Source organism: Triturus cristatus, chromosome 1_2 (assembly GCF_964204655.1).
Source record: "Triturus cristatus chromosome 1_2, aTriCri1.1, whole genome shotgun sequence".
Lineage (NCBI taxonomy): Eukaryota > Metazoa > Chordata > Amphibia > Caudata > Salamandridae > Triturus > Triturus cristatus.
This window is the reverse complement of record NC_140580.1, coordinates 830,188,431-830,210,934: the sequence shown is the minus strand read 5'-3', so window position 1 is coordinate 830,210,934 and position 22,504 is coordinate 830,188,431. Positions and strand designations below refer to the sequence as shown.

At 43.8% G+C, this 22,504-nt stretch overlaps 1 protein-coding gene across 2 annotated transcripts in view; it reads left to right on the top strand.

Moving 5' to 3' along the window:
- The window catches only part of PLEKHG5 (pleckstrin homology and RhoGEF domain containing G5), a 1,098,541-nt gene that overhangs the window by 120,780 nt on the left and 955,257 nt on the right, over window positions 1-22,504 (top strand). Inside the window, exon 1 of one of the 2 annotated variants that reach the window (XM_085608896.1) lies at window positions 14,189-14,476. The exons of the other annotated variant lie outside the window; for it this stretch is intronic. Coding sequence (XP_085465022.1) covers window positions 14,344-14,476 — 133 coding nt within the window. The 5' untranslated portion in view covers window positions 14,189-14,343. Of the gene's footprint in view, window positions 1-14,188; window positions 14,477-22,504 lie in introns of those variants that run through there. 2 annotated transcript variants of the gene reach the window in all.

Here is a 22,504-nt window from a genome sequence, read left to right as displayed (position 1 = left end):
ACTCTCCTCCTTGCCCCCTTTTCTTGTTTTCACTCTTTTTTTTCAGAGTGAAATACACAAAATGGCGGCCGCCGCTTCCTGGTTTCGGCCGATTCGAATGTTTACTAAGATCTAAGAGCCAATCAGAATCGCGCTCGCGCACGCCACCGTACGCGTACGGTAAGCGTACGGTAAGCGTACCGTAAGCGGGCTCAGATATATATATTGATTTAAAGGCTATTTTCTCAGAATCTACTGAACAGATTTACACCAAACCTACAAAAGGCACTTCCTTGACCTAGGGACTACCTCTCTGCCAAATTTCGAGTAATTCTGTTCAGCCGTTCGGGCTGTAGCTCGTTCTAAAGGTCCTATGGAAAAATGCATGGGAAAAACGCGTTTTGGGACCCCCCTTTTATCTCAGCCCCCGCTTGACGGATCCCCCCGAGACTTTCAGGGTAGGAGCGGAGCGTAGCGCCCCACCTATTTTTGAGAAATTCGCGAGGATTCGTCGACCGGCGCCAAAGTTATTCAAAATAGAATGTTGCGGATTTCCTATGGAAAAGGGGTCCTAACTATAACTACCTACTATATATATATATATATATATATATATATATATATATATATATATATATATATATATATATATATATATATATATAAAATTTAAATCTACTTTTATGTCAAGTCTGTCCCAGATTTAACGTCCCAAAATCTGGTCAGCCTAGTTATCACGCCTCTTCTTGTTTGCAACACAAGTACTCCATGAGCACTAGTGCTCTCTCACTGCTGTCCCCAAGTCCCTTTGATCCTGCAAATCCTATTTTTATTCGGAAAAGAAGAAAGAAACGTTCCATCACATGACCAGCCTAATTTGAAACACATTATCAAGAAGAGTCAGAAAGAGTTGTTCCGGCTTCCGGGTTTCATTGTAGACCTGCTGTAAACTCATATCCTGTATTTTGAAGATGCGGGACGTCAGTGATTTCAGTCTAACCATTAACTCTGCAGTTCAGCTACTGGCTCCACAAAACCTCCCAGTACTGTTTGAACTGGCAGAGACTGTAGAGCCCTCAGCATTGCCAGACTCCTGAACTGTTCTTAGTAGGAAACCAAAGAAAGGAGCTGTTTGTAATTTCTATATGTTCTGTGAAATCTCTGAGGCTGAAGGGATTATTGTATGCATAGTGTTGGTGCTTCCTAGCAAAATGGAGGACAAAATAGGAATTAGTTTGGCATTGGAAAATTAGATCTGGGTGTTATGCAACCAGCCTGCTTGCCAAGGGCTTAACAGCCAAAAACTGTGCATTTTAAGTTTAGTTCGAGGAGCAAGGGAAACGTGTAGGCTGCAGGGAGGTTTTTACAGGGATCTAGAAAATATTTATTTTGTAGAGATCGCCATATAAATAAATAGAATAAAAAAATGGTGTATCTTGATTAGCAACATCCAATGTTAATTTTTTTTATTAAAGAAAAGCACAATGTGTGGATTTAACATTTAAATTAATTGCCTCACAAAACCTGCGAATTCAAAGAGCTGGTGCACAAGTTCATTATTGTATATGGGAAGACTGAAAATAATAAAGTAAAAAAATGACAATCAATAATTAGCTAACATATTTCAAATTACTAAAGTGAAATTAGCAAAATAGGCCAACCAACATGGCTGAAAAGGGTGCAGACACATTTGTAACACAGCATTAATTAACATTCCCACTCCTATGAGATTGAACACATCCACATCGATTGGTACAGGGTATTCATTAACATTGCCACTCTACAAGACTGGACTATTCCACATGTTTGATAGAGCCATTAACACTCCCACTCCTATGAGACTGCACACAACCACATAGATTGGTGGAGGTATTAACACTTCCACTCCCACGAAAATGGACATATCTACATGGATTTGGAACTGGGCATTAGTTAACAACCACACTCATATGAGAATGGATAATTCTACATGCACCGGGATAGGGCATTAATGAACACTACCACTTCTGACTTATACATAAAGATGGATAAGACCGCGCAGTAATTATCACGCCAACTCTTGTTTGGACACATCTAAATGGATTGAAATAGGATATTAATTAAAATTCTTGCTCTTACGAGAGCATTTATGACGACGCCCACCTCCACGTCTGTGAGACTGGATACATCCACAGGGTATGGGCAGGCCTCCGCTTTGTAATTGTTCATGTATTAACACCACCATCTGAGTCAATTGATTCACCATACCTTGCTGTCTTCATAAAAGTGTTCCCAATTGTGCGTGGCTTGTGAGATAGCAGATGTGTCTTTCTTATTCTACAGCCATATAAACCTACAATCCATCATCGTCCTGTATCTAGCCAACTGAATTTGGCTGCGGATGCAGTGCAAGATTGCCTCAAGACTGGACAAGAGCGTATGAGTACTGGAGATGTTGGAATTGCTGCTCAACTGTTCTGCAATGTAAGGTTGTAGCACACATGACTTTAAGATGGCAGCCATCACGGCCTGTAGCTGTGCACAGGGCTGAGGGAACTCTCCTGATTGGGGGTCCAGAGCTGCGCCACGTGGGAGGGGTGCAGAGAGGAAACCTAGTGACTTCTTCTCGCTGCTGCCAGATGCCTGTACTGTGAACTGATGTCCACTGTCGGTGTGGTCTGATATCCTTATAGGTTGCTTTGCACATTGTATTGTATTGTATATGACATTTATAAAGCACAACAAACACCCTAAGGGTACCCTGGCGCTGTGGTACAAGACGCAACCCAACAGAACGTGAAGTGGGGAGAAACTGATTGGACAGCACTTAAATGCCTTATGTCTGAGGGGGATTGCTGAGAGTGGGAGTTACTGAAGCCATACAGTGGAGCTCCGACGGCACCACCCCCCAAAACCTCCCTCATTGAAGGATACCACATCACCACGCAATTCATCCCCCACTTGGCTGCTCGTGCTACCTGGTGCAAATAGACTGCTGGGCATTGGTTCAAACAGGCTGAGTCGGAGGAGACTCTGGCGCCTGCATAAGGTGGGGCTTCCACTAACTAGACTTAGTGGGCATTGATGTCATACAGCTCAGTCAAGATTTACTCAATGCTGTATTCAGAGTGACTGAGGCGGAGGGCTGCATCTTTGAGCTCAAACACAGTTCAGAAGCTCAAGACATTGGTGGCCAGTTTGTCAATGGCAGCCAAGACCTTAGAGGAGTGCACAGAGGATGCTGAAAAGGCAGGGCATGATGAAACAACTTGCAGTTTGGGGTGGCATGTACTGAGAAGTTCTTGAAGGACTGGATCATAAAATGGATACCCAAGGATAAACTGCCTTCGTACTTTGTTCTGGAGAGAACCCATTCAGTGCCCCCTGGGGGTCTCTATCAGCACTTTCAAAGCCAAATCCTAAACTATAAAGACAGGTGGGAAATTCTTAGAGTGGCTTTGGGGTTGGAGGGGTTAGTGTTTCAATCCTCCTAGATTCTAAACTTCCCGGACAACCCCCATTTAAATGTACTGAAATACTTTGCGTTGGTAAAGCAGAAGATGTGGTTAATAAACAACAAAAATATGCTCATCTTCCAAGCCCAGCTTAAAGTAATATACAACTCAAGATCTCCCTTCTTTGACTAACCGGAAGAAGCTTGGAACTGGGAAGCTGAATGAGGCAATCCTCTGCACTCTCTGGACTGCCCAAGTCGAGTGACTAACCAGTTGGAAGATAGACACCTGGCCCCTAGGAATCAGTGACCGTGTTTGCACCACCACCAAAGTATAATCACACTCCTGGACTCCGGAAAGTGATCTAGGGTGGAGTTGGACGATCCCATGGGCGAGGCCCCACCTGTTTCTAGCCTGTAGGGGAGTGGCAAGCCAGGGAATGCGGGAATTAGCCACAGGTCATGGGTTAACACATTTTTAAGGTCATTTTGCTGTAATCTGTTATTAATGTACAATTTCTGTGTGTGGTACATATCTTTAAGATTGCTTGATCACAGGCTCATTTCTTCTTCAAGGGTGCCACAGCAAATTCCACAGTTACATTTGTTTTGAATGTTGTTTTGTTCGGGTGGAAGATGCTTCATGAACAAGAACAAGGAGGATGGATGTGTGTGGTTGTTTAGATTGGACTTACAGGCGAAGTTCCATGCTATACAATACAGAGATAACTTTGACTCTCAGACACACGGTCCATCCCCACGGTGCTCAAATGGGTAATACCCACTTTGTCATCATGCTATACTACTGAGGGCTCTGATGTTGCCCACACTGTTGTTTTTGGCTGGTTTGCATGGCCTTTTTCCTAGTAATGTCTTGGTCTGTCAACGGCCTGGATGACAGGATCAAGTGGACGGGTTTGCAGTTTGACAAGTGGCACTTACCTGCATATCTGCGGCTGCAGGAGGCTGCCCTCATCGAATCATGGTGAACCTTCCTGGGATGATTTGGATACAACAAGATGTTTCATGTTCTACACACCAGAGACTCTGTGGATGTGGCCATATTGGTGCATCACGCACTGCCCTTGAGGGTCTCACAGGTAACAACAGACCCCCCAGGGCTGCTATGTTCCAGTGATGAGGGTTAGAGGGGAGACACTGTAGTTTTCATAGTGTGTATGTCCTCCAGCATATGACATGGAAACTTCTAAACTACCTCAATTGTAATGTGATTATGGACCGGGACAGGGACACTTTGAGACCAGTTATGTGGTTTCTTCAGCCCCTGACAAACCAAATAATGAAAACACCCAAAGAATAGTTTAAAAATAATGGCGGATCGTTTGGCATATCAGGGTTTTTCAACGGGTGGAGCCAGCTGAGATCTCCATCAGTGGAAATCTTGCATTTTTCCCACCTCTGAATGGGGTGGTGGAGCCGCAAGGTTGATGAATACAGCATCTGCCTTTTTTGATCGATGCCTTGTGTCCTCCAACCACTAAATGAGGCCATAGTTTTTTTAAATCTTTTTATTTAATTAAAATATATATTCTACTCAGATTCTTACTTGGTTTCCGCAGTTCAGGTTTTAGGTTTGCACCTGCTCCATTTGAGAATCAAGAAGCAGCAAAACCTTCATTTCCCAAAAAAGACTCCTGAACCCAGTTAATAAAACTGGGTCGAGTCCTTAGGTTAATAACGCTTACTGCTCTTCATTTAAATGTTTTCCTACGATGTTTGGCATGTGAACTTCGTTTAAGATTTTTCTGTGTTAAAAAAAAAATCACACCATAGATGAGACCTTAAGCAGTTCCCATTTATACCCAGAGAAGGATGTGATTTCACAAACATTTGAACTTTGGAAATGGCAAACCTCTCGGCAACTTGGGGGTGATAAGAGAAGTACTCTGCGTCAGATCCATAACGTGGCAATTTCTGTCAAAAAACGATGGATTTAGGCCCAGATCTCTGAACTGGGGTGAATGTATGACATTGTTCTGCATTCTGTCCATCAACTGTTGTTTTTGCATTTGTCACCCCGAGTGGGACGGGTATGCCCAGACGTGGGTCCTGTGCTCTCCATGCCACTGGAATCAACCTATCCTGGCTGAAGAGGGGTGAAACCCCAAAACCGGTCCTAGGATGCTTGTTTCCAGTCCAGGGAGGACCTGGCTTGGCAGTTCGGGCTGGACTGTTCCCATGAGGCACAGGGTCAAGACTGATTTGCATATGGCTGGGTTCAAACTGGAATGGCATGGTGAGCAAAAAAAAGATGGATTTAGGCCGAGATCTCTGTACTGGGGTGAATGTATGACATTGTTCTGCATTCTGTCCATCAACTGTTGTTTTTGCATTTTTCACCCCAGTGGGATGGGTATGCTCAGACGTGAGTCCCGTGCTCTCCATGCCACTGGAATCAAGCTATCCTGGCTGAAGAGGGGTGAAACCCCGAAACCGGTCCTAGGATGCTTGTTTCCAGTCCAGCGAGGACCTGGCTTGGCAGTTCGGGCTGGACTGTTCCCATGAGGCACAGGGTCAAGACTGATTTGCATATGGCTGGGTTCAAACTGGAATGGCATGGTGAGCAAAAAAAAGATGGATTTAGGCCCAGATCTCTGTACTGGGGTGAATGTATGACATTGTTCTGCATTCTGTCCATCAACTGTTGTTTTTGCATTTGAGAATGTTCGGCATAATATATAGCTTGGAACTTTCTGAGGGGTTGAAATATTTGAGGACTCCGATGTGCTGTACATACATTTTAGGTCTGTCTAATTTTCATAAATAAAAATATATATTTATATGTATATACATAGAGAAGATTTGGGTCATCCCTCTTCATCCTTTGGTCTGTTGTCCTGTCATTCCACCTTGCTTCCAAAGACCACAGCAAACAGCAAGGGGCAGTGTAACAGCCCACTGCAGCCATTGGCTCTCTTGCACTGTGAGTGATAGAATTTTTCCACATCACATGTGTACATCAACCTAAAAAGAAGTGCACTTCAGTGCCTGGGCTGGTGGTCAATACTTTACTTTTCTTAATGCCTTTTTTCTTTCCATTCTTTATCATTTTTTATATTTATAGTAACCCTTGTTGTTTGAACTAGGTCTTTAGGTTACAGCAATTCAAAGCAAAGAGAACCTTTTCATTGTGCCTATAAGAATCACATTTTCCCATGATGTGCATTAAAAGTGAAAACGGTTTCTATGCCTGTTATAAGTACATGTGCATGGTAGAAAGTACCTTTTCAGTTCTATTACAATTTTTTGCAATGGCTACTTATTTTTTAATTAAACTTTAAATTTGTATTCAAGTATCTGGTTGAAATTTTTAGGCCACCATAAGTTTTCTTTTTCCTTTCGTGGTTTATATTTGAATGGAAAAAAAGCATAACCACTGCATCAGCTTGTCAAATGTAGACCTATTGGTTTTAAAAGTGCTGCTGGATATGGATGTAATTGTGGCCAAAAAAATCATTTTGGGTGACATTTTGACAGGCAGAGGAGATAACATAAAAAAGCTCCAAGTTAACAGCCATGTTTGTCCTGTTAGTGGAATTAGATACATGTTTGTAAGATTGGACCCAGAAGCTTGGACCTAACTAAAAATTCAGGCGATTTGATTGTGCAGAGGTTCCGTTTGCCCAGAATGCCTGGCTTCTGAATGCATGAGCCCAATAGTTCTAAACAAGTCATTCCATCATGATGATGCCCATAACAGACGTGCATAGGCCCACAATGCCCACTCAGTCTACACAGACTTTAGTTCTTATATATTCTCTGTGAATTGCTTATTCTTGGTGCCCTGCTTCAGGTATAGCCAATGGCTCATCGCTAACTCGCTTGGGACCAGAGGCAATCGCAATGTAATTGGCTGTGAGATGACGGTGTCTACGCTGCACTTCATTTTACAGAATGGGTCCCGGTCCAAATAGAGTCTGGCCGCAGCACAATTCTTTGTATTACGCAATGGCCAGCAGTAGCGGTTCCTCCATTGGAGCGAAGGATGTTTGCCACGCTTAAGTGCCCCCGAAAGCCCCAGACATGAAAAATAAAATGGTAATTCATTACCATTTTATTTTTCATCAGCCTGTCCTTAACCGAGCATCAGGACAGGGCTGTGCCTGCTGAGTGACAGCAGGGAGGAGGGCTGCCTTCGCACTGTTCAAAGTGCGCATGTCTCTTTGGCTGGATATGCACACTTTATAAGTCTCAACCCAGCTATGTTGAGAGCAAGTGCAGACCTCCAGTGCGCTGGTGAGCACCGAGAGAGGCTGCTCCCACCAATCAGGGCACTGCTCACATGCTGGTTAAGAGCATTGGACAGCAGACCTCCAATCCCAGCATTCACCTTCACAATCTACCAGCACTGCAGCCCTTGTTCCTTTGATGGATAGCAGCTGTAAGGCCACAAGAAGTGGTACAGGGTGAAACTGACATCAGGGAGAGCACGCAGCAGTCTGCTGACAATGATTTCTCAACCTTCACAACCACAGTGTAAGCAGTCAGTGAACACTTTGCAAATGTTTATCACGTGCTGTTTGCTGACCATACACATCCCATGCTTTGTAAATGTAAATGCGTGAACCACTCACCCTTGAGGGTCTCAAGGCGCTGGGGGCCGTCGTGGGAATTAAGTGAGCTATTGCCCAGAGTCACATGGTGCTGAGCTGAGCTGCCACCAGAGCCAGGGATCGAACCATGAACCCTGTGCTCCGAAGTCAGCTGCCCTGGCCCCTGCACCACACCTCGCCACTTTGTGACTGCAAAGCAGGTTGCAGAACATTTGTGCATTCTATTGCAAATCGCAAAAGGAAAGAAACGCCCCTTGGCCTGCTCCTTTCCCTGGAGAGTTGTCATGGATCGCTGTGTGTGTTTTGTAATTTAAAATGACAGTTATAAATATCCACTTTTGTTTATTGTGAACCGCGACTTTGCATTTGGAAAATCAGTTGCGCCAGCTTTGTGAATGCAAATTCTTTTGCACCTCAGGCCTCAAATATTAAAAACAATAATTAATTAGGTGGAAAAACACGGCAAAAAGGACTTTCCATGTATGCTCCTATTGCACTATGCAAAGCCCCTTGCTTCACAGAGGCCTGTCCACAGTTTCCGCATATGTAATTGATACGCGTCCAAAGCGCAGAGATACTCCTCGGAGTCGATTCTGGCGCTATATAAAACCAAAAATAAATAAATACATTTGTTGGGAGGAATGTGAACGGGAGCAGTTTTCGAAACCTGTTAGGATATGCCGTGTATGTTTGGTGCTGTTGCAGAGTCTCTTTACAACAGAGGGTGATATTGCAAATAAATGCTTGTGCTTTTAGGCTATAACGTTTCTCACTGATATTTCCTTTGTATGTATTAAATTGTGTGTGGTGCTCAATAGTGTACTAAGTAAGTTTGGCAAGTGACTGCCAATGTTAGCAGATTATATCTACGCTGTTAGTTTAAATTGCACGTTTCTCGTACACACCATTGTAACGTTTTCTTTTTGTGTTTAGACGCACGTATCTGTTTCTTATCTTGTATGTAATACATGTACTTTGATGTCCTTATGTAATGTAACTGGTTCTCTTGTCAAGCACATTCGGGTAAACTATGCGCTATATAAAAATGCATAAATAAATACCACAGAATTGTAATTCCCAGCATTGTGCCAACTGTTCGGATGTGCTAGGGTCAGGCATCACAGCTGTTGGTGCGTAAGGCACAGAAGAAGAGTGAAAACATGGACAGACTGGTGAGTTTGGGGAATGGTTTCTATTGAAAAAAATCTGCTCCTACGGACTTACTTTATGTATATAAATACATACCAAGCTCCAGTTTGGGGTGATTATACCTTGGAAACAATTTAAAAAGCCAGCGTTAGCAAAGCCTATAGGTCTTGCCTTTAATATGCGAGTGTAGCTGTTGGCTTTGCTAATGTTTGTCCATAATATATTGATTACAAAAATCAAAAGAAAACATAGTTCAAAATACTGGAGGAAAGGCAAACACATATATTATAGTAACTCTAAACTATACATTGAATTCAATGTTTTCAATCTTTATAAATGTCATGGATTGTTCTTCAATTACTTTTCACTCATGAAAATGAACAGAATTTGAAAAGAATAAGGAAGTGTAAGAATGTAAAGGGAAACACTTGCCAAGACCTAATTAACTTTCCACAGGATTCAGCCATTTGGTCCTCTGTAGTAGCCTAGGGAGCAGATGTATAGGCCTCCAGGGGAAGCTGTCCTGCTAGGTACACTTTGTGACCTCAGACACCACTGAATGAATGCAGTAGGTGGCCCTTCTCCCAGTGCCATGAATGACGTTGTGTGCCATAGCTTGTGTTTTCATGCATTATGTGGAATCCAGGAGATAAAACAAACACAACCCTTAAAGTCTGCTCTTCGGCCATATCCCAACAAAAATATCCCTGTTGCTGTGCTTTTACAGACAAGCTTTTAGGGGTGGGGAGCAATACAGCAGAGCGGTTGGGGGGAACCAGAGAGCCCTAATGTTTGAGATATTAGGAACAAATGAGAAAGTGGTACAGCACATCACTCCTTTGAGAAATCTAGCAGTAGCATGAATTTGGCAACTTGATGGACTCCCTCAACTGTGACCCATCAGGCAGGCGCACAAACAATAAATATATATAAGAAACATTGTGGGTGAAAAATCTCAATTTAGAAGTGTCAGTGAACATTACCATTGGAATTGACCTACCACTGGGCTGTGTAAACAAGGTGAGCACAAATGTGGAAGCAGAATAAACTTGAAATACAAGGGAATTTCAACTGGGGTTGAAATAGGTAATCTCAACTGGCAAACTTATTGCCCCAGCGGGTGGTGGAGGACGTTCCCTCCTCCATCCTGAGGGACCTCCGCCCACCAAATTTAGCGCAAAATAACTGTCATATAATGTGATATAATTATATGGAACTGGCAGGTATTTTGCGCTGAAAGATCATCTATTCAGGAAGTATTATGACAGCAGTTCATCGAGGATAAAAGACACATCTACACAATCTATCATTCTTTGATTAAGAGACCTACTTGAAAGCATCTTATGTTTTTTAACCCACTAATTATTTTTCCCTTCACTTCCCTCACATGAGCCCTGAAGAAGTTGTTGGTGAGAGGCGAAACACGTGTTGGCGGTGACTTATCAGAGTATCACAAATTATTCATGGTACTGGTACTTTGTTTTAAATGTGATTAAAAAGTTAGCACTGTAAATATATTTTAGATGAAATGTACTGGTATAACAAGTAAAAAGGTTTTTTGAAAGAGGACTTTAAAAGAAAATTGATTCTCATTAAAAGAAAGAGTGAAGATGTACGAGTTAATATGTAGCTAGTTGATAATGGCTCCCCACTTATGTGTTTATATGTTTCCTTGCAGCATATCTGTTTATTGGGTTACTGATACAGTGGGTAGTAGCCTAGTGCTGGGCCGTTCACACCTGTAACCCATAATATAATCAAACTGCTTATGGCAGCTCCTGTCAATGTAGGAAACGTTAGATTTCTGGCCGTCAAACTCTTCAAAAGGTTTTTTTTCAAAGTATGAGTTTGTTTTAAAAAAGCAAAAACTAATGGCCACACACACTGGGAGTTTTCTTCCTCGATGAGGGGGTGTCATTTTGTTTTTTTTCCTGTCCCTCAACATCAGGTTTGTCCACCTAAATAGAGTGGATGTGTCATGCCGTTCCTCCAATGCCCCTACTCCGTCAGACAATCGGAGGAAGAATTCTGATGATGACGCTTCCTCTACAGACTATTTAAGGTCCCCCGTCTCTAAATGAGGTGGACAGACCAAGGATTTAGAGGGCCAGGGTACTCCGTTTCTTTGTGACAATATACCCTGCCCGACAATCTCTAAATAAGGTCCTTAGTTAAAGGCTTAAGAGTACTAATAAGGCTGATTATGAGTGGGTTGGTGTATTCCAACCTATGTGTGAACACCAGTTTGAGCACAGGTTGGAATTACGAGTTGGAATGTATTTATTACTTCTGATAATTATCAAATGCGTTATATACCTGCTGAAATTTAACAGAGGAAATGTATACTGTATTTATTGTACCATGTGGATTTTGACGTGTTAAACACCAAAATCTGCAAGTTATTCCCTGCAAACACATAATAGGCGCTATTTATCCATTCGATAAATAATATACCCGTATCCCGGGTTTTCGTTATTTATGAGGTGCAATATATACCACTTTGTTAACGACCCACTTGTAATCAGTTCGTAAGAAGTGTAGGTGCAGATAGGAATGCTGGCCGTGTAGACTTGCGTTAGATATGCACTGGGGTCCATGCAGGTGAATGAGCATCTAGAATCCTGCCCTTTCCTCCCCAGTAGAAGGATGGAAATTAATCTTTCCTGAACTACTACTAATTGAGAAAATGATTCTGTATATTAGTACACATTATTTACCTCTGCTGGTCCAAAGGTTATGTTGCAAATTGTGATAGTAATAATAAACCAACTGAGTCACAGGTTGGACTGGTGGCCATTCTTGTCTATCAAATTATGTAACAGCAAAGCGGATACATGCTGAATTATTAATTTCGATTTATATCAGTGGCCTTCGTTACGAACAAAAAACACCAAAGGAGCTAAAACACTGATAAAACTCATTTGCTTTTTTCCAACATAAGAGTAATTTGCCATACCTTTCCCATATAAGTGTCACTGTCATCTGAGAGGAGAACATTGCACACAAGGCGCTCACACGGCCAGACTGGGAACAGCAACCAGCCCTGGCAGATTGCTGCTCGAACGGCCCTGGGAGCGGGGGGTGCTAGTAAGAAACACCACTCCCACTTATCACAGGGGGGCGATATTGCAGCTCTGCTGCAAAACCTGCCCACAGTGACAAAACCGCCCCCCACGACCACAAAACCGGCCACAATCCCTCCAGCCCACCAGAGAAAAGCCCGATGCCGGCTACGGCCAGTCCGGAACCGGGGCGCACATCCGGTTTCACAGCATGCTAGCTAGAAGCCAGTTTCAGCGGCATACGAACTCTCGCCAGAAACTACTGCGCGCATCCATTCCCACTGTGAAAACGTGCAGCCATCCCAGGTGAGGAAAACCGTTGCACCAAAGGTGTGAAGGTTTCAGGTACTCCGTGTGCAGAATATTTACACGCTATGGGGAAAGAAAGTTTCCATGGGCCAAGTTAAAAGGCAGATGGGAAACTCCAACAACTGTGGCCAATAATCGGAGATTTTTCCACAACTCTGCTTATGTAACACAATCTTCATACACCCCTAGCACTAATGTTAATTGTACATATGAAGACTGAAAATTAATTTACAATGTTTGTGTTTATCAACAAATCTGTTCCATTCTTAAGACCACTCATGGAAAGCTGTCAGCACTAGAGGATTTACTACATTAGTATTTTCAACATGAGACTGCGAATGCCAGTGGATCTAATTGTATAAATTAAAATCTGTTATATGTGCTTGCATCTGACACTAAGAGCCTGATTACGAGTTTGGCAGTGCGAGAGCAGAGCGCCACAGTGGTGGTCGGCTACCACACCGCCAAACCCGTGCTCCTACCGCTCGCCAGATTAAGAGTTTCCTCCTGTCTGGCAGGCTTTTTTTGGGTGGTCCCATGGCGGTGCCTCTGAAAATGGGCACCGCAGTGGGAACGCTAAAAAAAGTTCCTGCCTGGCCTGGACTGTAAAGTCCATGCTGTGCAGGAATTGGGGTGCATGCATACAGGGGGCCACATGTTGAGCTCCCCTGCATGCATCCCCATGCATATGAGCAACAGGAGACCCTGTAGGGCCCCCTGTGTTTCAGGACCACCAGCCTTTCCATGGAGGAAAGACCTTCATGACATCACTGGCGGTCCTAAAATTCATAATACTGAGGCCCTGACTGCCGCGCCACCACCAGGGAACGTTGGTTCCCTGGCAGCTAAGGTGGTGCAATGGGGGTCGAACTGCCCAAGTTGTATAGGGCGGTCAGACTGCCGGTGCACTGTTGGCTGGACCGCCACCGCTGCGCCCCGTGAGTCTAGCGGTCCTCGGACCGCCAGACTCGAAATTAGGCCCTAAGTGGCAATACCGGTCCCGGTGTAACTGTTTCTGGCCAGTTTCACTAGCCCACCTACCAGCAATTGTGATTTTTTGGGGTGGGAACATGGAATAAGATGCAGGTCGCAGTGTTGCTGGCACTTTATGACATGCGGCTCCTGAATTCTGGTTCCTTTCCCACATACTTTTTCCACTTGCTGAAAGCATTTGGGTTTACTGGGTGCAATTCCATTCCCACACTTATGAAAACATATCATTCTGCGAAGCTGTAAATTGGGGAAAACATGCAAAATTACTATTTTGTAAAACTCGGCTTGGGGGCTCTTGTCTTTGAAACATCAGTGTGTAGAATGTTTTGTAATTGAGAACCTGTGGTATTTAGGGCATAAAATAGATTGAATTAGGATAAATTAGATTCCCAAGCTGTGTTTTTGAAACCACATCGGCTCTGTCATGCTTGGTGAGAAGAAAAATTTGAAAAATGGTTTGTGTCTTCCATTTAATTTTCTCCGTCTGTGGAATGGGAGGCTGCGAAAGCGTCTGTGGGAGGTTTAAGAATGTCTCTTTGTCTGGCCCACTGGTAAGTCCATTGGTCAGTATATTGTGGCACTCCTGGCTTTCCCAGCCTTCGCCTCCTCCTGGGCATGAATGCTGCACTTGTCCCTTACCCAGAACCGTACTCTCTCAGGCCAAGGCCGGGCCGTCTGCTGGCGGTCCCACTGAAAGTCCAGCCGAAACATGCTGGGAGCTCGGCGGCCCAAGCGCCAAGGGGAATAAAATAGGATTCTTGCTAGCATCACTCAACAACTGAAGGAACATAGGAAAGAAGTGTGTTTCCTGGTTAGCAATACACCTGCGCTCTTTTTGTTCAACATGTTTCTTTACTGGAAAAAACGGGGCGCGTATGAGCTGGAGACACTGCCTACGTCTCTGACAGAGATGGGGTACGGCGCAGCGGAACGCTTCTCCTGGAGCTCGAGCCTGGACATCATTGAAGATCTTGGAGGTAGGCAGTGCATGGAAGCTGTATGTGTGCATCCTTTTAGGCGCTATATGAAACTCATAAATAAGTACAATTGTGCATGTCTTATAACAAAGGATTCAGCAGTAGCGCCAGGTGTGAGTAGCTCCTCCAGCCAGTGCTCTGTGCGGTTTTTCCCATTGAGATAGATGTAAACCTGGATTTGGGAGCAGAAGCTAAAAACAGAAACAAACAAGCAAATAAAAGCAGATCATGAGATGAGCTACAGGTACCTGACATGGGAAGGCTTAATTGTTAGTTTATTTTAGTTTTCGAATTGTGTAAACATTTTTATTGATTTTTCAGCATCGTGCTCTCAAGTGGTCCAATGTTTCCTGCAATAATTAATGCCAGTCCATTTTTTTTTACTAACTTCATTTTCCACATTTTCTCTGCACTGTGGATAAAATGAACGCAGGATGTATTATTTCAGGCACGTTGTTTGGATCTAGGAGGAAGAACTTCACATTAGAAGAAATACAATGAGCCAATCCTCGTGTTTTCGTTTTATAAACATTGCTGTTTGGTACATTCGTGAAAATGACTCAATCCATATCAAGCATGAATGCACCTCCCTGAATGCACCAGAAATGACATGATATCCAACTCTGGAGCATTGTGTCCACGTCAAAAGGGTGATAGCCTACCTTCCCAGTATACTTGTTGTGTGATCTTGGGCACATCATCCTATTTCCTGCAGCTGCTTTGTTGTGACAGTGGTGCATCTGAAGATGTCTATGGGAATGTTCAGTGTACCTTAGCGCAAGTACCCTTCCACCGGTGAGTCGTCACTCAAGCAATCGACACGCTGGTTACCTTGGATACTGTTCACCTGTGGATTCCTTAGTGTTTCAGTGATGCACACATATGCATATTAAGCCTTCCTGAGGAAATTCCAAATGAGGAGTTTCAAATAGTTTGTAATGGATTGAGATGCAGCGTATGGGTCTTTGCACACTGGACTTTATATGGCCAGCTGAAAAAACCCACACAACATTGTACCAGATACATAACAATACCTTTTAAACCCTGTAGATGCTATTAACCAGTTCTAAGCAGCTAATGGAATCAAATGGAAGGATTCTATGAGGGAAGAGCTGGCGGTCCCCTAAGGCGAGTTAAACCAGTAGCCTTGGGGCGCAATAAGTGGTGTAACACAACATTATGGGGCCCCTCTGCTGAATGTGATGAGGGGACCCTGACTCTCCCATCTCTCACATATATTCATTGGCCTTTGGCTGAATGGGGCCTCCCTTGAAAGGTTGGGAACCTCTTGGTGGGTTGGGGGGCACCCTGCACACAGGAGCTTCAAGGGCCTGTGTCACGCCCCTAGGTGCAGCCACTAATTGGCACCAAATAACAAAGAAAAGTTTGAAAAGCAGGGTGTTTCTTAGTACATTGGGAGCCCTCCAGCGGCACAATTCCACTTTGCCTTGAGTGGTGGACATCCTTTCACCTTTCAGATTTCCATTCAAGCTTGGAGGAAGATTCCGAAAGCCCTGCTAAGACACCCTACTTCACAATTTACACAATCTAGAGGCCTACGGATAGTAAAAAGAGCTGGAAAGAGGAATTGGCAACAAATATTCACTACTATTGAAGCAACTGCTGATGCACCCCAACCACTGCTTGTAAATTAAATGTGTTTCTTTTGCTTTGAAACGGGTTCGATTCGCAACAGCATGTATGAGTACATGAAGGAGTGCTTAAGAAGTACTCTTTTACATACTCTTACAGGCAGTGCCTAATTTGTGCCGGTGGTTTCCGGTGCTCTGCACCAGCACTTAATTGTCAGCACCAGTACTAGTGACAGCATACAACATGGTGGAGCTGTCTTTTTAATTTGGAGATGAGCACAACAACCGTGTTTATTAAGAGAATACACATTGACATTATTAATACCAGCCTCTCACGCCATTATTAAAGCTTTGTGTCGCCTGAAATAGTCTGAATTGTCACACTTGTAGGAGTGTGATAGTTGGGTGTTATGTTGGTACTGTCATTGCCAGAACCGGCAGGGTATGGGTGGTGCAGGCTGCAGTGGACTTCCAAGAAGGGCCTTGGCACTTAATTGTTTACAAATTAAGCACTGCTTACAGGCCTTTGTGAACCAGCCCCAAAAGGCCCAGTTCACTCTTAGTAAAAGTACAAAGAGAGCACGGACCTTTCTATTGATACGGATTGTGGCTATTCCCTTATTATTCCCATTTGAGGTGTTTTGAACCAGATTCATGAAGGCAGGTAAGAGTGCAGGAAGTAGTGCTACAGGAGTACTCTTTTTCATACTCCTGCACACTTTTGTCAACCAGCCATGAAATGTCCAACTCGCTGTTAGTAAAAGTGCAAACAGAACACACTCCTTTCTATTTTTAATGTGTATGCATATTCCAAAATTATTCACATTTCAGATGTTTTGGGGTCAATTTACAAAGGCACACAAAAGGGCTTACCCCTTTCTGAATACGCACCATTGTTTACGATGGCCGTGTGAGAGGACGCCCCCGCTCCCCCCAAAACTCCAACTTACCTGTGAGCGCACCGCTATGGTCCGCGTTACTTCCTGGTCCTGATGACGTCCACAGGGGCTGGAGCAGGGCACAAACAGTGAAGACAGGCTGTCGTTCATCTCCACAGGAAAAGGAAGGACGAATGAGGAGCCAATCAGAAGAGCCTGGGTGAGGAGAAAAGGAGCCAGTGAGGAAGCAGGAAGCAGACTCGTGGGAAGTAGGAGACGCAAAGGAAACATCCCCAGAGGAACCAAAGACGACCCGAGAAAGCGGAGGATCGCGAGAAGCAGATGACGAGACCGAGGGATCCCCATACGAGTAGTACGAGGAGTGGTGGTTCCCCAGACGGGATGCGCAGGAGCCGCCGAAACTCAGGAGAGTTGTAGCAGAGGCGCTACCCGGTACCTCACCAGAGAGCCGGAACACCTGGAAAGGAGAGAAGAAGCAAAATAATGAAGTGACTGAGAGTGATACTCTTGAGTTCATTACAATTGAGTCCTTGACTGCAATAAACAACCCCAACATAACACATATACGGCCTCCTCGCTTCTGCTTCCGCCCATCCCTCCGACAGGCCGTCAATATTCTGCTATGTTTGAGTTACGAAGATCTGAAAATGTACCCTCTCTGGGTGATAGATTCTTTCATTTCGTACTGCCACTTGTAGGAGCAAATTTACGTCAGGAATATCAAATCTTCAAGTACTAGATGCCAAAGAATAAAACCTGGAGTAGATAAACTAGTTATACCCCCCATGGAACAGCCCTCTGGAGTGGTGTTACAACATTGATGCCTATTTCGCGCAATAACTACACTCCACGCTGTTACTTGAAGCGTAAAAAGGCCATTTTATTAGGACAAGGTTGCCATAAATCCAATTCGATTAACAAAACATAAATGTAACTGTATAACTTTTATCATAACAATAATTCATTCTCCCATCCATTCTCAAACCGTCTCACCCGTATTGCTCCTCCCCTTTCTCTCTGCAACTTCCTCCCTACATTCATTCTCACATTCACTGCCCTCTAAAACATCCTCTCATGACTTTCTTCTGTTGCTCCTTGCATCCTGCGTCCCGCCGTCAGTCACCTGTGTACCTTCCCCCCCTCCCCCCCAGGGGTGGCTCCGCCCTTATGTGACTCACCACCCCTCCAAAGTCTTGTAACCCTAGAGCCTTGTAACCTGTCCTAAACTGGCATGCTTAAGCCCTCACCAACACCCTTTCCTTATACCCTGTAGGGTGAGCGGGTCGACTAACTTTCTTTGCCCTAACCCGGTGGTGCGAGGTGTCAGGAAAGAGGCCAGAACCTCTCTTCCTGACACCTTTATAGGCCACCCTTAACCCGCCCCCAACTCCCTCCTTTGCAACCCCCCTCCCACCTTGTCGTTCCGGCCTGTGCGAAGTGCCCCGGGGGAAGACTGGTCTGCGACCCTTGATTACAAATGTGGATATTACAAATGTGGATATTACAAATGTGGATATTATTCCCCCGGGGGCCTGCAATCTCTCTCAGGGTCTCGTTTTCTTTACTGCCGGTGATGTGACCACCGTCCATCTACTTTCCAGTTCACTTCCTGTTGACATCAGCAAAAAAACAGGGCAACGACTAGGCCACTTTTGGTGGTCGAGACCTTCGGCAGGCACCACTCATGGTCATGCCTATAGAATGACGCAAGGTCTGTTTTCGCTCTTTTTTTTGACAGAACGAAGATGGCGGGCACCACTTAGATCGGCCAATAAGAAACTGTAAGTGCGCGAAAGCACTTTTGCGGAGGCCCAGCAGCAATTTGTTGCCTGGCTCTCCAAAACATCGATGTATTTAAAAACAATAACAGTGGGAGTGGGGTAGGCAAAAGGGAGAGCAACACGAGTTGAGGGATGAAGAGCATGAGCGAAACAGCAACATAGGGATTAGGGGAGAAGCACACTAGGGCGACCGCAACACTGAGCATGGGACAGAGAAGTACACAGGACAGATAGTGAGCAGCTACGAAGCAGAGAGCAAACATAGAGCATGGGGAAGGTATTTTGCAGGGGTGGGTGAAACACAAGAGGGAGAGAGCTGGAGAACACATGCATTCTGATGGAGCTACTCTCGCTGGTAGACTCGACCTAACAATTGCCCATTTTCATCGCTAAAGTTAGCCTTTACTTTACCTGTAAATGTATATACCAATAGACATATTTCTGCATTTGAAAGAACTTCCAGCAAATTATTACAAATTACATTAAGACAAAAATAAAATCATTAAAACCAAGTTTCACATTTCAATGTCACGACCTCTATTTACTGCATCTCATATGGTGCAGTGCGGCTGTATTGAGTAACTGCAACAGCAAATATATCTTGAATGTACATAGAAATATTACAGGCAACATTGTAATAGTCCACATTGAGTACATAGTTAGAGGTACACTTTACAACTGCACATGCAGTGAAAGGACAGTGACTTTTTCATCTATCTATCTATCTATCTATCTATCTATCTATCTATCTATCTATCTATCTATCTATCTATCTATCTATCTATCTATCTATCTATCTATCTATCTCTGTCTGTCTGTCTGTCTGTCTGTCTGCCTGCCTGCCTGCCTGTCTGCCTGCCTGCCTGCCTGCCTGCCTGTCTGTCTGTCTGTCTGTCTGTCTGCCTGCCTGCCTGCCTGCCTGCCTGCCTGCCTGCCTGCCTGCCTGCCTGCCTGTCTGTCTGTCTGTCTGTCTGTCTGACTGTCTGTCTGTCTGTCTATCTATCTCTTCACCCAAAAAAACAATGGTTAAAGTGGTTAATCGTGAGAAAGGTAGGAACATTTTAACTTAAGTAAATAAAAACGTAGAAATTCACTGAAAAGCACTACTGTTTATACTTGCAGACCACTTGCATTTTGGACTCATAAAACATACGGTGGTATAACAACATCAACGGAATTACATTTTAAAAACACAATGAAGGCAACTGCCTAGAGTGCTTGACGTGCAAGACGTAAGGTACACTCTGGGGTCCCTGGGCTTGCTTCAATCGTACGAGGCAGCAGTTCACAAGCCATATTTGAAGGCCCTATTGGGCAGGACTGCCCTTAAGATGAAACTATACACGTCACTCTTGGCACTACCAATTATGGGACTCAAGTGTGCATTGGAAATCATAAAGTCGGGGTCAGCAGCTGTGGCGTTTGCGCACATATGTTACTGAATCGCTGAGCCGACTATTATGTTGTTGCACCGCGCTGAGACCCCTGTTCCTGAAACATGGGCTAAGATCTTGTAGCGAAGCGGTTACTTATGTCTACATATGTGATGTTCCAATGGAATTAGCTAGAAAGGCTAAATATTACTCCATAGTAGGGGACCGGCTAAGGGAATTTAATATCTGACCCCCTTCGGCTGTATATTCCTTGCCAGAACCCCAGGAAAGAACTAGTCGTATATGGCAGACACACAAGCCACAACACACACAAGACAACAATTGGAGGCACTGTGTGTCATACGGATTTAATCAAGTACTTGCAATAGGTAGTCATACAAAACTTTGTACCAGCACGTATATATTGCCTACTAGCTAGCACATGCATCAAAAATGTCATTTGCGATTCCTTATTAGCGAAAAATAAGGATTCGCTAATAAGGAATCGCAAAAGCCTATGCATGTAGAAATCGCTTACAAAATAGCGATTTCTAAATATTTCTTAATTGCGAGTCGCAAATTGCGAGTCGCAATTAAGGAATACCTCTCCATTCATTTTTATGGGCCTAGAGGCCCATAGGAATGAATGGGTGGACGTTCTCAATTTGCGATTCTCAATTAGAGAATCGCAAATTGAAAATGCAATTTCAAGGGTGCAAGGGTGTCAAAACGACACCCTGTTGCACCCCTGAAATCGATCTGTGTACAAATGTTGCGCACACACGTCCAAAGGACATGTGTGTGTGTAACCTACCACTTTGAAAAATGCACCTTCGTGCATTTTTCAAAGTTTTTGCAAATTACCATGAAGTTCAACTTCATGGTAATTTGCGCCCCCTATCAGCGAAATCGCTAAATATTCTACTTTAATGCATTGCATTTAAGGAATCTCAATTTGCGAATCCTTAAATGCAATTGCAATTTGAGAACTCGCAATTAATTGCGAATTCTCAAATTGCGAGTGCCTTGACCCTTCATGCATCGCAAATGCCCTTTTTGCGGGCGCAAACGGCCGATTTTTGCGAATCGCACCGGTTGCGCTCGCAAAAATGGTTGATGCATGTGCCCCATGGACTTTTATGTAGGCATAATGCACTTTTGTATGGTCCTGAAATGCTGCTCACAGTGCTTTTTACATTTTTCTACACCTTGGGTTAAATGCAATGGTTGTATAAGATGGTTGTTACCATATTTGTATTTTAGATTACATTTTGCGTTTGATCTGTTTTCTTTTTGCACTAAGGGATATGGAATGAATCAAGCATTTAAATTAGATGGTCGCAGAAAACGTTGTTGATTCATTTACTTGCACTTTAGAGCATACTTTGCATTTTATATCCTAATCAGTGGGTCATCTGCTCTTTCAAGCATTTGCATTGGGTCGCCCTACAGACTTCGTTGACTATAAGGTTCTAAAATTATGTTCTTTGGAGCCATGGACAATTATTATAGAATCGTTGGTTGCATATGACCACTATATTGAGTGACTTCTTGCACCTATTATAGGTACGAACCTGCTTGATTTTTATCTGTCCAGCAAGTTAGTGCACTTAAGGGTTTGGGTGCCTGTAATGGGCAGAATAGAGCATGTGTGAATAATGTTAATTTGATATCATTTTTTTAAAAATGGTATCTCTATGGAATTTTAAAAAATTGTATTGTTTGCATTTTATTGTAAAGATGTTAATTAATCATAATATAAAGTATTTCTATGAGTAATTCATACCGTTTAAAAGCAAAAAAACAGACAAATTCGCCAGTTATTCCTAACAGACGTAAGTAACCCATAAGCAAATCAACTGTTCTTGCATATTTCTAGATTTATCTTTGTAGCAGTATGACTCAGTTCGTGTATCAAAAATATGCTTTACTGCAACAACTATCAATAGTCTTTTTCAGCACAGAACTCCTCATTGTCAGAATTTGATTCACTCATGTCCCTGTTGATTTCTCTCAAGCTCCTCCCATGGCTGCCCACTTCAGGCCCCCAAGGATTGAAGGAAATGTCTCCGCCGCCAATCCCAGTAGCTCTTATACCATTAAGTGAGGGCACCCATGCTCGGAGAGTGTTAAGTGGGAGCCTGTTGTTTTAGGATTTGAGTTCTTCTGAGAACATAGCGGGCCACTGCTTGAGGATGGCTGTGTCTGGGACGGCAGCTGAGCTGCTGACGAGGACGTCCTTGGTTATATGGCTGGCCATGGGCCTGCTGGGGATCCCAAAGTATGTAAAAACAAACAACAGGAGGGTACCCCTAAACGCGGTTGAGACCTGGGTAGATAATATGTATAGCAAACAACAATTTGCAACTTTGAGGGAGATACC